Source organism: Notolabrus celidotus, chromosome 14 (assembly GCF_009762535.1).
Source record: "Notolabrus celidotus isolate fNotCel1 chromosome 14, fNotCel1.pri, whole genome shotgun sequence".
Classification (NCBI taxonomy): domain Eukaryota; kingdom Metazoa; phylum Chordata; class Actinopteri; order Labriformes; family Labridae; genus Notolabrus; species Notolabrus celidotus.
The window spans coordinates 30,627,333-30,640,868 of record NC_048285.1 but is presented as its reverse complement, the minus strand read 5'-3'; the positions used below and the strand labels follow the sequence as shown (position 1 = coordinate 30,640,868).

Sequence of the window (13,536 nt, the reverse complement as noted above, 5' to 3'; positions counted from 1 at the left end):
AAAGAGCTTTCATCAAGCCACTCCAGACCCCTACTCACACACATGGGACACAGACACACACATTGCAAACACACACTCGCTCCAAATATCGTAACATCAGAGTGACTTAACGATAACAAATATGTCCCACTCACAGAAAACATTTTGGATTTTAAGAACTTTCAACTAAATCTGCAGAACAGTATCATCTTACCCGTGAACAGACGTTTCTGTGACATTACTGATACTGTCATGGTGAGTTTCTCCCCTGATGGAAACTGTGTTTAAAACCTGTTTTTTGTGCATGTGTGTGTGTGAATATTAGAGGTCTGTGTGTAAGTGTGTATAATCCATGAGAGAGCTTGATGAAATGTTTCCCAAAAACCCAGGGTGCCATGCGATCAGCACAGCGCTCGTGCACAAACACAGTCTAACCTCTCCATCTCCGGCCTAGAGGCCCAGCGTCCAAACCCGACCCAGGATACAAGGAGAAAACACAGTTAGCAACACTCCTATGACTACCTGATCAGCATTTACTGCCACTGAATGTCCTGGAAAAAGAGGTCTATCAGTAATAGCTTAAAACTCTATTTACAGAATAATAATTAACCTCACAATCTTATCAGGGACAACTAAAAGGGAATTCCCTGCTTGGAATGGGTGGTGTTAATGAAATATTAATTATTAGAGTTTAGTTTCTTAATGAGTTACTACTTAAGAAATGAAAAGATGTGGATAAAACATTAAATAAAGTATCAAACTACGCTTTACTTTGGGATCTATTCTCGTCCACTCTCACCTTGCTCATCTTGCTCTTACTGTCTGCAGTCAGGAAGGACATGTTGTTGATTTCATTCATCACCACAAAGTTCTGCTCCTCTCTTTTGAAGTTCTTTAAACACAAAAAGAGAGGAAATGTTTAAAGGACAACAAAATAAAAAACAGTAGAAGTTTTTAAAAAAACTCAGAATACAGAAAACCTTACATGAGATTTTGACCAGAAAATGAAGACCTCTCCAACCATCCTGAAGAGATCCTCTGCATCTGGGTCTGGACAGGTCAACCACCTCGCCCTTAAAACAACAACAATAGTAGACTCACACTTCAGCTAGTTGGACTTAAATTTAAAGGTGACATATTGTGCTCTTTTTCATCAAAATATATTGGTCTAAGAGGTCCCTAAAACATGTCCTTAAAGTTTATTGCTCAGAAAAACACTGTGAAATCAGATTTTGGTCTGCCTGTAAACGCCTCTTTTTCAGCCCTGCTCAGAACAGGCTGTTTTCTGTGTCTGTGCCTTTAAATGAGAATGAGCTCTCTGACCACGCCCCCCTCAGGAAGTGGGTGTGGCCTTGGCTCTCCAGCACATTGATCTAATGTTTACATGTCGGCTGCTCACAGACCCGCGTTACTTCAACCCTCTGAATCTGATCCAGAATCTGATCCTGATGGAGAGGCGCCTGCAGCAGGACCTTTCTGAACCATTGGTCACAGATTTAGTGTTCCTTGTTGTTTTATTTGTCAGTATGTCGACGTGTGTCTTGGTACACAGCTACAGCTACGAACATGTAGCTATGTAGCTATGCTAACTAGCGCTAGCACTTTACCATGATAAATAAAAATCATCCACTAGATCTTCAAATCTGCAGACGTGGGGAGTAAAACCGACCTTTGTGTTTATTAAGACAGCCAACAACTAGCATGCCTCCCTCCTAAGCTCCTTGTTAGCACACATGTGTGCAGGGAATGAAAAACGGAGGAGGGGTTGAGTTGTATTTTATACAGTCTATGGGCTGAACAAGCTCCGAGCTCTGACTTCCTGTTACAGACCGGATGGAGTTGTGACGTATGAAAAACACTGAACACTGAAACGGCTCGTTTCAGCACACATTTACAGAAAGGTGGAGAAATCAGAACAGGGGCAGAATGGATTCTTTTCATTTTGGGGGGTTTGTAGACAGGGACACATATTTCAGGTAGAGAACCATTAAAAAGACGATTTTGCATGATATGTCACCTTTAACAGAAATTTAGAGAGCACAAATGTTATTTAGTGTTCTCCACATTCATCCTCTCCTCTGTAAGTCAAGCTACAGTACCTGTTATTGTCCACGTAGCGAATGAGTAAGGGGTAGAGTGCGTACAGGTCCCGGCACAGCACCGCAAACTCATCTCTGATGGTTCCATTTTCACTGTCCACCTCTGTCTTGCCCTCCATGCGCAGCTGATCCTCCTCTGCCACCACCTTCCCAGTGCGCTTCTTCAGCTTTTCCATGGTGGGGATGAAGTGGGATTTCAGCATCTCTGGTTTAGCCCTGCTGACGATGGGCTGTGCGAACACTGGACGAGTGGAGAGAGACAGGAACAGTTGTCAGGAATGGTAGGAGTTAGCACAGGAGCAGTAGTTTTTATTAATGGAATATGATGGCCAAAAAAAGACGAACTGACCTGCCAATCTCTTCATCCAGGAGGCCTCATCTATACCCAGGTTATTAACCACGATCTTCATGATGCTACCCAGCAGGTGGTTCAGCTGCTCAGAGGTGACCGAGGTGCAGAGCTGGCCTTCCTGCTCAGGGAAATTCTCCAGGCCCCTCTCCCACCAGCGTGGGAGGTAGTTACACAACATGGGCAGGGTGATCTCAATCACATGGGGCATTTCTGTGTAGCGAGCTCCAGACTCAGCCAGGTCATGGATCTCCTTCATCAGGATCTCCAGCTCTGGGATATCAGTGCACAGCTCCTCGACTTGGTTTGGAAGACCCAAAACTAAGAAAGGAGAGATGAAGTAAAGTCATGTGTTTGGAATGCAAAACAAAATGAAATGTGAAGATAATGTTGAAAAATAAGAAGTGCATGGAAACCCACTGGATCTCTCTCTCTCAGTCTTGGTGGTGTAGACAGAAAACGAGTTGTATTCATTTAATTCTGGCTCAAGGAAGGCCACTGGCATCGCAGCTGCTAAGTGAGCCAAGCACTCCCCAAGAGCTGGCCGCTGTCTGCACAGGACAAAAATAACATCCTCAAAATTAAATGTTTTCATGATGCAAAGTAAACAATACAACAACATTTTCCTTGTGAAGGTCTCCTCTAGATCTTTTCGAAGTGTCTACGGATGAAGGGCGTTGAATGATGTACAATCACAATCCTTTTTGCATGAATCTATTTGACTTGACTTGCAAACTGAACATGAATTAAACACAGACTGGTAAAGGAGACTTGTTCTCAGACTTCAGATCTTTCATAATCAATCACAGCCTCTTCTCACTTCTCTACATGTGGAGTCTTCACCGTGCCAAGAGAGTAGATACTGCACATTAAACGATAGCAGGATATTTGCAAGTCGTCCACTGAGGATGAAAAGAAGAGAAGTCTTTCATTAGCTTAGGGTACATTTAAGTAACTGAGCTACAAATAATGAACTTCACTCACATATGACATCATCTCCAAACTGGTTCTGGGCACAGTGGTCAAACAGCGACGTGAGGACCGGCAGGAGGGCGATGGTGGTATAGTTGATGTTCTGGGACACACCCTTCACCTGTAAACACACACACACACACACAGAGATCAGTTCACATGAAAAATGAACAAGAATATGAAATCATGCAGAGCAGAACTGTCTCTGACCTGGTTTCGACTGGACACTTTGCCCAGTTTTAGATTCTCAACCATCTTTTCAATGTCATCCGCAGCACTCTCAAAGAACTGACGCAGGACAGCCTTCACGATCTCAGGGCCGGATTTCATAACGGTTCTTGAAAACACAAAGGAATAGTTGAGACACAATTCAATATAAACAACGTCGGAGAGTTTGATTCTATTTTCTCTGCCCTGGGGGATTTGATATAAACAGATTTTGAGTTACCTGGCATCCAGTGATCGTGAGAGGATGTGCAGACAGTTAACCACTGCACCTGCATCTGTTCCTGAAAGAGAACAACAAAGACGTGTTGTCAGGTTTGACTCTGCTTCTCATCGAGAGCTCAGAGTTCAGTAAGGAGCAGATTTATTCACAACACAAGAGTTCATCTTAAGACTGCTTTTAAACAGAAAACAGGGCAAATGTTCATGACACAGCGTGTTACACAACAATGATCAAACTCCAAACAACCAGAAAACCATTCACTGTTTTTATCACAGACATATCATATTATATCACTGAGATTTCTTATGCTGGTAATAATGAGACAGTTGAACTACATTGCTTAATGTTTTAAAATTCTCTGTTTAATTTCATTTCTTATAGGGATGATTCTGTTTATCTGAAGTGGGGTTAAATGAGGTCAATAGCTATTGTGTTAGTCACAGGGGTCAGAAACTGCAGACAGGGTCAGTTCTATCACATAACTTCACTCTTTTTATGAAACCCCAACCCTGACACTTATGTCGGTGTACTTGTACGCTCAATTAGAAATATTTCAGTGCTTTACTTTGCTGTCTGAAAGCTCTTTTTTTTTGCAGTACGGCTTCAGTCTGCATCGCTCACCATCCAGAGTTCTCTGCCGGACTGAATGCCCACTTTCTTCCATTTTTAGAAGTTAATTTAGAAAACCAGAAAAGCCAAAAAGAAGAGCATCTTGGAGGACTTTCTTTGGAGCTGGATCAGATGTATTATTGGATCCTTGCTACAGTATACCATCTGGTACTGGACCATGCAAGCTAAAGGACGCAGACAGTCTCAGTATGACCAGTGTCCCGATAAGACTGACTGACTGTAAGAATAATAAATATTGCCTCATTTATTTACAAGTACAGTATTGTCTATAGATACTGTATTCATGCTCATATCACCCTCAGTTATTCGTACCAATCTGAGTCTGGGTCTTGAAAGCAAAACAGACAACTTTGAAAACACCTGGAGTCAGATTTATGAGCAATGCATCTGCAAAAACACAGTTTGATGCATCTAGCCCCAGGTTGCAAAACACCAAAGCCAAGCAGAAGCTGTGCTAAAGAGAGAGGGAAGCATTAGATGAGGAGATCCAGAAAGCAGAGACAGAAAGCAGTGATGGATGAAATGTGGTGATGTTGTGTTGAGGACATTTGTATATACATGTTAAGGTAGGAAGGAAAAGGAAGTGAAGGATTAAAACAACTAGACAGGAGAACAGATACAAATGGACAGGGATGGCGACAGGGCTTAACGCCACCATGCAGATTCCTTACCAAAAAGGGAAACTCTGTGCCTCACCAAAGCAGCCAACTTACAGAAGATACTGAGGTAGAAGGAGAAAAGAGGAAACGCAGGGAGAGGACGGTAAGGGCAAAACAGGGCAGGAGAGATGTTCCAGGGGACACAGAAAGCAAAAGGGAGGTCAAGGGAAAAAGAATACTGCACAATAGGAGACAGATGAAGAGACATGGACCAGGGAGTAGACAGACATTGTCACCTCCAAAGTGCTATACTCAAGGAAAGGTACATAGTATAGAGCTCAAGGCTGTAATTCAGACAGAGAGACAGAGAGAAAGCTAAAACGTCTCTTGAACTGCATTTTCTGACCTTTTACTGCACATACCTGGCAATCATCTCTTTCTCCTTGTTAGAGGAGTGTCCACCACTACCCAAGACTTTAGCAGGAGTAGAGAGGAAGTAGAGGCAGTGGTTCTTGAAGTACTGGTTTACCAGCGGCAGGAGGATCTAAAATAGGACAGACGAAGAGGATCCATCTTTAAAACACCCATTTAGGCAAGAATGTGATTTTTTGAAGCATTTTTTGAAGGGACTGTAAATGTCTCCTGGTTTAAGATAACATTTTGGGACTACTCATGACCTCTGCCTTCCTGTACAGGCAGACAAGCTAAAAATCTCTATATATAAACAACCCAGAAACGCATCGAGCCACTTACCTTGGCAAAGAATTTGATCTCTTGCTCATGCGGGGACTTCTCCACTCTACCGCTGCTAACCACAGCCTCTGTGATACAAAGGACATTAGAATAAGTCAGATATCAGTCAGAAAGTGAAGTGCAATGCCCATCAAAAGTCTTAATCTTTTAAGCCACAGCACCAAGATGAGCAATGAACTCTTGGGCGATGTCCATCCACTTCAGAAGCTTCTGCAGGAAGCCGTAGGCGAAACGCTTCTCAATGGAGGAAATATCCTGCTCCATGTCCTTGAGCCCCCTGAGGATGGAGAGAGAATAGGGTGTAAAAAAATGAAAGAAAGAGCTTGTATTAGAATGATAAAAGAACATCCTGCTCACCTTGTCACTGCATATCCATTGAGCTGGAGGAACTTAAGCAGGTCCTGGGCCTTCTCTCTGTCCCTGGCCTTCTCTTTGGCCGTCAGGGTGTCATAAGGCACAAGCAATGGATGGGTGCCACCGCCTATCAGAAGAGGAGAAGGTCTTTTTTTAATTGAACAACAACAAAGAAGCAACCATCAATAAAAACAAGTCTTAATCCCGCTCACCTTTGGCCTGAAGCTCCAGTTTCTTCTTCCTGCCCCAGGTGTTGTGATAGTTCTCAGCCAGCTGCTCAGCCATAGACTGTTTGGATTGGGTAAGACATTTTAATCTTCTGTCTTCTGACAAGTGTTCAAAGTAAATAAGTGACCTTTCAGTGCTGTGAAAGACAGAGAGAGATTCTTACCTGCAGCTCTCTGGACAGGGCCATTCCTGCGATGTCTATAGGCTGAGGGTTGTATCCATGACTGGGATCATACGTAGCCTGAGGACAGAGAACACACCATACAGATAAGTGCTTTTCCATGCAAGGGTAAGGGTTCTCTTAAGAAATGCAGGAGGTCAATTTCTCCAAAACACTGCTTCAAAAAAGAAGCTTTTTTCATCCTCTACCTGAGCAGTTTGGGAGATCTTGCGAGTTGCAGCCTTCTTCTCAACCTCTTCCTCCCCATCCCTGGCTTTGTCCAAGGTCCACTCCCATTGCAGCATGGCTTTGACAGATTCTTTGATTGGCCAGCGGTAGATCTCCTTGTCCTTGAAACAGAGAGCAAGGAATTTTAAAACAGGGCACAGGAGTAGAGTTTTCACACTGCTTGCTTTCCCAGGAGAGCATTAAGAGTAATACATAGTTCCTTCAGACTTAAGTACCTGTGTGGTGGTGTTTTTTATTTTGAGGAAACAGGTTTTACCTTTTCAGAGAAGGTTTTATACGGCCGGAGCATCGGGTGAGTCTTAGCGTTCTCGTCTAACAGCTCTCCATAGGTCCAGTTGTTTTGAATCTGAAAAATGATTAAACCATTAGTATTAAAACTTTCAAATGAATCACATGCATTTCAAGTAATATAATAAAACTTTTGCTAACTGACCTTTTCAAAGGCCCATTTGTCATGGGTGTGCTCTGCAAACTTGTTGATGAAGGCATCCAGCCTCTCCGGGATGATGGTGCTATGAATAAATTAACTTATGATTAATTACAGGTCATGAATTACATTTAGTATCATCTGCATTCTAAATGAAGGCAGCCTTATTACCTTCAGGTGGCCTGCATGACAATTATAGAAATTAAGTTCCTGCATAGTGTCACCTCACCTTTCTTTGAATCTTTACAGATACAGTTATCTTTCATTGGAGTTAAATACTCTGGTAGATTTTTCAAGATTCAAAGTTTGGACTCTTTTAGAATTAAAATCTTTCACTAATGAACTTTAAATGAACACCAAGATTGTGCATCACATCCTTATTATGCTGTTTCTTCCTTAGTTAAAGCTGCTGTTGATAGTCCTGGAATAAACATCAGTTCAAGGAGAGATTTCGAATGTCAACACTACCCCTCCACACCAGATTTCTCTCTCACTACACCCCTCTCTGCTCCTGTAAGCCCTGCTCACTAACAGGTCGTAGTGCACACTCAATCAGGACAATGTAGGAGGACCAATCAGGAGATTGGCTCTGATTGGTCAGAGCTGACGGGAGCGATTTGAATTTGAACACTGCTGGATACAGAGGCATAGGAAATACAGTGATTTCACCAATAATCTCAAAATACCTTATTAAATGATGGCTGTTGATGAGTGTTAGGACTTTTTTGCCAAACACAGCACAAAATAAGTACTTTTTTTTTTTTACCCCAATCCTACCAACTGCAGCTTTAACTGTGACATTGTGACATCTGTGCTGATTAATTCCTGCTCACTTAGTGGTTTCCACTGGTTTAGGATCAAAGTTGCCCTCAGCGTCCACAGAGGCCTTCTTCTCAGTGTGAGAGGAGTAGGTGGCGTCCACGTAGTCGGGTGGGATAGCTCCAGCGATCGCACAGAGGCAAGGCATGGCGATCTTGAAGAGCTCTGCGTCAAATTTCTAGAATTTGGAAAGACATGAGAGAAGCTTGACCATTTGCAGTTACAATGTTACAATGTTACAATGTCATTTAGCAGATGCTTTTATCCAAAGCGACGTACATACGAGAACAAGAACAACACAAGCAAAGATCTAGACAAGAGGAAACAAGATCAGTAAGAGTAACAAAGTGCTTCAATTTGGGTGCAGGTACTGCCAAGCAGTGTAAAGGCAATGCACAAAAGTAAATAAGGAACATCTACAATGAAGCAACCAAACCATTTAAGACCTTCCATTATCATCATCAACAATTAACATCACCACAATAATGACCAAAGTACCAAGTGCTGGGTCACTCCAGACCTGAACACAGATTCCCAGAGTAGAGCAGGACAGTGTGAGTCAATTGTAGCTGGAAGACATGATCTGCCACTGGGGACAACAGTGGAGAACAATCTAGCTAAGTGCATAGTGCTTCCTAAAGAGCTGGGTCTTTAGCTGTCTTTTGAAAGTAGAGAGGGACTCTGCAGATCGAATGGAGTTGGACAATTCATTCCAGTTGTACAGTATTAACACGTTGACATCGGTACATTCATCGCTCACCTTGTGAGCCAGAGACTCAAAGATTCCCCAGAACAGTTTACGAGAAAGATGCAGCTCCTCCTCTGAGGTCACCCCAAAGTTAGCCCACCCGTTGGGCAAGCAGTAGTACTTCCAGCAGCGCTCGTAGTGATTCGTCAACAACTGGAACGTAAGGAAATAAAAAGGTGGAACTTTAATATAACTGTTGTGAAATGCAACAATCAATGCAATCTAATCTATGTTTGATCTGTCAGCAATTTCAGCACAGATCCAGTAGATTAAGTTCAACTTCCTTTATTTCAAACTATATATTTGACACAATATGATGTATAAGCAAACAAACCTTGAGAGGCATCTTTGCATATTCATTAAGGATAGGCACATCAAATACAAGCCGTCTAAGCAGATGCTGCAGCATGGAGGGTCGAAGGTACCTGTGAATGACATCACGTTTCAGGATTGGGTGTTATTTCTTTATCATTGAGCACAATGTCAGGCATTGACTGTCTTGTGTTTTATTTCCTCATGTTAACTATTTTGCCATTCTGCTGGAATCCCCATGGATGTCCTGGTTAATTAAAAGCTCAATTAATAAAAATCTAAAATGTGCTTAAAACTCTCTCTCCAGAAAAAAATGAGGATCAGTACTGACTTGCAAAGTGACATGAGGCACTCCTCGATGACGTCCCTCTGAGCCTTGGTGAGGGCTCGGCCGCGGGACAAACGGTAGATGGTGTGGAGCATGGAGTCGATCATGATGGCCCGGTGGTCAGTTCCGGCAAACAATGGGGCACACTTGGTGAGTAGAGGCAAAACAGCTGAACAGAGGTAGCGGTTCAGTGCCAGGGCCATTTCAGTTGTACTGAAAGCGACCTGTTATCAGAGGATGACAGAAACAATATCTGTAATAAATGCTGCGCTTTATAAAAGTCACATGTCTGAAGTTGACTCTGTTTTCCTGTCTTTTCCTACTCACTGTGTCCAGAGAGGCTGCTGCCCTCATGTCAGGGAGGAAGCCAACCTCCAGCACATGGAGCAAGAAGTCCTGGTTGTCGATACCGTACACTCTGTCAAGGAACAGCACCATGGAGGCCTTGTGGTCCGGCACAAAACTAGCGGACATCTTCGGCTCAATAATCTGACCCTCTGTGGTTTTAAGAGAATAGCATGTAGAAGTGAACAGTCACAAAACATTACCAAATAATGCATCCATGCATGATTTGACTTTGGGAATCTAACCTTTGCCATAAGCAGGAATCTGCACGGGCAAACTGATGACTCCCACCAGGTCCTCTATCGGCACCAGAGACCTAAGGATCGCCCTGATCCTCAAAGCCTCACCCTTGCCTGCTTGGATCAGCTGTGGATAGAAGCGTTTAAGACATGCTGTATGAGACAAATCACGACTCATGGACCACATGCTGAGGGGCCGTGCCTCGAGGCTGTGGAGCAATTAATGGTGTGAAAAGCAAGTTTTGCTCACATGCATCTCAGGAGCGCAGCGACCCAGCAGATCGATGAGGGCCGAGTAGAACGACATGATGGCGTTTCCCAAATGGACACGGTTCTCCTCGTGCTGTTCCTCACCGCCAAACCTATTAATAAAGAAGACATGTTTTTTGTGGCAAGTGTAGCTTTGGAGTACAAAAAATAACAGTGTGCATACTGGATGTCTCATAACTTCTGTGTCATTACTTACATGAAGCGTCTGTCTTTTTTGACAGTGGGTCCATCTCTTGCTGGATCCTCTGAGATCTTAATGGCGTCCTCCATGGCAGCCAGCAGACCGTTCCCACCCTCTCCTCTCAGGGCAGGGCCGAAGCACTCAGGCCGACGGATGAGCAGACGAACCACAACGTTGGCATTCTCCTCAACGCTTTCTCCTGTGAGGAGCAAGTGCACGAATGTTAGTGACAGCCACTCACATCTCAAAACTATAGAGTCAAAGTATGAGGGCGCTAACCGTTCACAAAGACAGCAAAGCGCAGGAAGTCCAGGTATCTCTCTCCTCCACAGGGGTTCCAGCCGATGTCAGGGTAGCCTTTAGAAAGAAGCATTGGACACATCTGCAGTCCACAGCCAGCCAAGTACGTCACCACCTACATCACCACCCATGTTAAGGACACCAAGACACATTATAAGCTAACAAGCACACTTAATGCTTCATGTTGTTCTTTCTTGTTATCCATTTAAACTTCTCAAACCATTTCCAGTTCCTGTTCTTGAAGAGCTAAGGCCAGCTCGTTGTTGTCAATGCAGGAAGCTGCAGCCACATCCAGAGGTGTGGAGCCACGCATGCCTGCAGATGTGAAATAAAAACAGGGTTTGTTCTTTGCATTCTGGAGGCACAAAACCTGCAAAAGGAATATCACTTTGTTGTTGTCCCATGCATGAAAACAGCTTTGTTCTCTACTGAACGTGTCTCTAATGATGTCGGCAGCTCAGATGATTTAATTTTTCGTTTTTTAAATATTCAGAATTAATAAAGACAAGTTCTATTTTTTAGAAATAACCAAACATCATGAAGTGGCTGAGACTGACCCAAGCCGATGCCACTGTTCTGCAGCAGATAGCTCAGGTGGTCGAACATGGAGCGCTGATTCTGTCGGCTGATACGACAGAAGTAACACAGGAAGCGACAGCAGTTGGTCACCATTTGGGGGAATCGGATCTCCTGGAGAGAGAAAAAGTATGTCAAGGTTAATTCTGCTATTTGTAGGCTGATATGATAACAATGCACACTTTGATGACACATTTAGGACTCAAAATAGCCTCTCAATTCAATAAAATGTTGATTGAGTTACCTTTGAGTCTCCTCCGCCGCCCAACACATTGACCATCACCTCCATTACAGTCTCATGCATACCAAGAGCTCTCATCAGATTGGGGTGTTGGTAGAACACCTTGTTGTTCATGATGTTCCTAAAAACACACGTCAGATTGATGGTTTCAGTACATCACATCTCATATTTCATCCTTATCACAGCAACAGATGCTCATTGGGTCACAACACTAACCCGATGCTCTGAATCATGAGTCGCTCCTCTTCTGGGCCCATCTGAACAATGAGCAGCGACCGAATCTGCCCCAAACACTCCAGCAGGTCCATGGTGTCCTGAACAGACACGGCATTGATGGCGTAGGCTTTGGGCAGCGCTCGGATCAGCTCTCCAAGGCCGTCGTACATCCTGTGGAGCAAGCTGAACATCAGACGCACCAGCTCAGGGTTCTGAATGAACGACTCCTGGGCCCAGTGAATCATGGTGTGGGAGATCAGCTCCTGAAGGGTGCCTTGGTGATGTGGGCAAAGAGAGGGGAAGCAAGTTGCAGGATTTCATACTTATATTGTCAACTAATGAAGTCTGTCAGAGAAGTCTGTTCCTCTTACTTAGTTTAGGTTCCTCCTCAACCTCTGGCTTCTCCTCTTCCTCCGGTGCCTTTCGAAAGTTCTTGACTTTGTCAACCAGACTGAGGAGTCTCCCTCTGAGTGAGGTATCCACCTCTTGTTCCTCGGCCTCCTCCTCAATATGTATACCTATATATAAAGCACAACTCATCATTAAGGATCTGATAGATTGAACATAAAAGTCAGTGACACCTACAGAGTAAAACCTCTCACCACAGTGAAGCAGGATGTCGTTGTGGAACTCTCCCAGAGTGTCCCGCACCTCCTCAGGCACCGGACAGTCCTCCTCTTCTGGACAATTCTTGAAGTTTGTCAGCAAAAGAACCTTTGAGGGGGAAAAAAAATCCCATCAGCATGTTGTTTCGGTTTTAGTTCATCTAGTTATGCATGATGAAAAGATGAGAAGCAATAATCCAGTACCTGGTCTTGTGGTGGTGAGCGGAACTCCCGGGTCCGTCGTGCGGTCTCAGCAGCCGACATGGTGAAGGCTCTCATCAACAGGTTGTAACGGACACGCTGGTTGTCCTGGATATTGTGGACAAACTGGTCTGAGTAGGCCACAATAGCTTCTACCCTGTGACGCAGCTCGCAGTCGCAGAAGTACTGCAGGAGCGTGCACATCTGTGAATGTTAGAAAGAACAGTTTAAGACGGCGGAGGATTTAAGACAGTTCATGGACATGATGCTGTGCAGAGAACAGATAGAGCAAATAGTCTTTGAATATTGAAGTGACCTGCAGCTTGACAGACTCTGGAAGCTTCATCTGGAGTAATCCCTCCTCTAGACCCTCCTCTTCCTCTTTTGCCTCTTCTTCCACTGCCTCTGCCTCCTTCTCCTCCTCCGCCTTCTCTCCATCCACTTTTCCTCCTTTGGCCTCTCCTTCCTTCTCCTCTCCCTCCTCCTTCTCCTTAGGCTCAGCTTCTCCCTCCTCATGCTCGGCTTTTTCCAGTTCTTTTAGCTCCTCCTCTTCCTCGTCACCGACCCCTTCGTCCTCAGGCTCGGTTTCTTCCTCGTCTTTGTCCTCCTCCTCCTCGGCTTCCCCGCTTTCTCCTTCAGCAGCTCCACCCTCCTCAGGTGTCTCTTCCTTCTCCTCCTCTTTCCCGCTGAAGACACTTGGGTCAATCATCTTGAGGATGTGCTTGGTGTCTTCATCGTTGAAGATGCCCATAATAAGCAGCGTACTTATAAGCTTCAGGATTGGAACAAAGTGGAACTCCACGCTGCCTCCTACTGGATCCCTCATAGCCTGACTACCATCCAGCACAGCCTCTGTTAACATGCTGATTCCCTTCGTCTTCAGCTCCTGTAATGGAATGATTCAAAAT

General features: G+C 44.2%; 1 protein-coding gene and 1 long non-coding RNA gene across 2 annotated transcripts in view; one reads left to right on the top strand and one right to left on the bottom strand.

The window, feature by feature from the left end:
• ryr1b (ryanodine receptor 1b (skeletal)) overlaps positions 1–13,536 on the bottom strand; it is a 77,640-nt gene that overhangs the window by 30,396 nt on the left and 33,708 nt on the right. The window contains exons 37-72 of the mRNA XM_034700981.1: positions 12,945–13,514; positions 12,632–12,832; positions 12,425–12,536; positions 12,194–12,340; positions 11,823–12,096; positions 11,610–11,727; positions 11,347–11,479; positions 11,010–11,104; positions 10,769–10,904; positions 10,505–10,688; positions 10,289–10,400; positions 10,045–10,165; positions 9,782–9,951; positions 9,458–9,678; positions 9,149–9,239; positions 8,827–8,967; positions 8,081–8,244; positions 7,254–7,332; positions 7,077–7,166; positions 6,781–6,921; positions 6,575–6,652; positions 6,396–6,471; positions 6,187–6,310; positions 5,991–6,106; positions 5,830–5,897; positions 5,499–5,620; positions 5,149–5,198; positions 3,848–3,908; positions 3,610–3,736; positions 3,412–3,520; positions 3,248–3,329; positions 2,848–2,978; positions 2,428–2,748; positions 2,079–2,319; positions 965–1,052; positions 779–871 (exon numbers count right to left, since the gene is read on the bottom strand). Of these exons, the coding sequence (XP_034556872.1) occupies positions 779–871; positions 965–1,052; positions 2,079–2,319; positions 2,428–2,748; positions 2,848–2,978; positions 3,248–3,329; positions 3,412–3,520; positions 3,610–3,736; positions 3,848–3,908; positions 5,149–5,198; positions 5,499–5,620; positions 5,830–5,897; positions 5,991–6,106; positions 6,187–6,310; positions 6,396–6,471; positions 6,575–6,652; positions 6,781–6,921; positions 7,077–7,166; positions 7,254–7,332; positions 8,081–8,244; positions 8,827–8,967; positions 9,149–9,239; positions 9,458–9,678; positions 9,782–9,951; positions 10,045–10,165; positions 10,289–10,400; positions 10,505–10,688; positions 10,769–10,904; positions 11,010–11,104; positions 11,347–11,479; positions 11,610–11,727; positions 11,823–12,096; positions 12,194–12,340; positions 12,425–12,536; positions 12,632–12,832; positions 12,945–13,514 (5,187 nt within the window). The remainder of the gene's footprint in view (positions 1–778; positions 872–964; positions 1,053–2,078; positions 2,320–2,427; positions 2,749–2,847; positions 2,979–3,247; positions 3,330–3,411; positions 3,521–3,609; positions 3,737–3,847; positions 3,909–5,148; positions 5,199–5,498; positions 5,621–5,829; positions 5,898–5,990; positions 6,107–6,186; positions 6,311–6,395; positions 6,472–6,574; positions 6,653–6,780; positions 6,922–7,076; positions 7,167–7,253; positions 7,333–8,080; positions 8,245–8,826; positions 8,968–9,148; positions 9,240–9,457; positions 9,679–9,781; positions 9,952–10,044; positions 10,166–10,288; positions 10,401–10,504; positions 10,689–10,768; positions 10,905–11,009; positions 11,105–11,346; positions 11,480–11,609; positions 11,728–11,822; positions 12,097–12,193; positions 12,341–12,424; positions 12,537–12,631; positions 12,833–12,944; positions 13,515–13,536) is intronic.
• On the top strand, positions 2,012–3,195 carry LOC117825255. The gene is made up of 2 exons (XR_004633819.1): positions 2,012–2,359; positions 2,448–3,195. It is a non-coding gene; the product is annotated as an uncharacterized LOC117825255 (long non-coding RNA).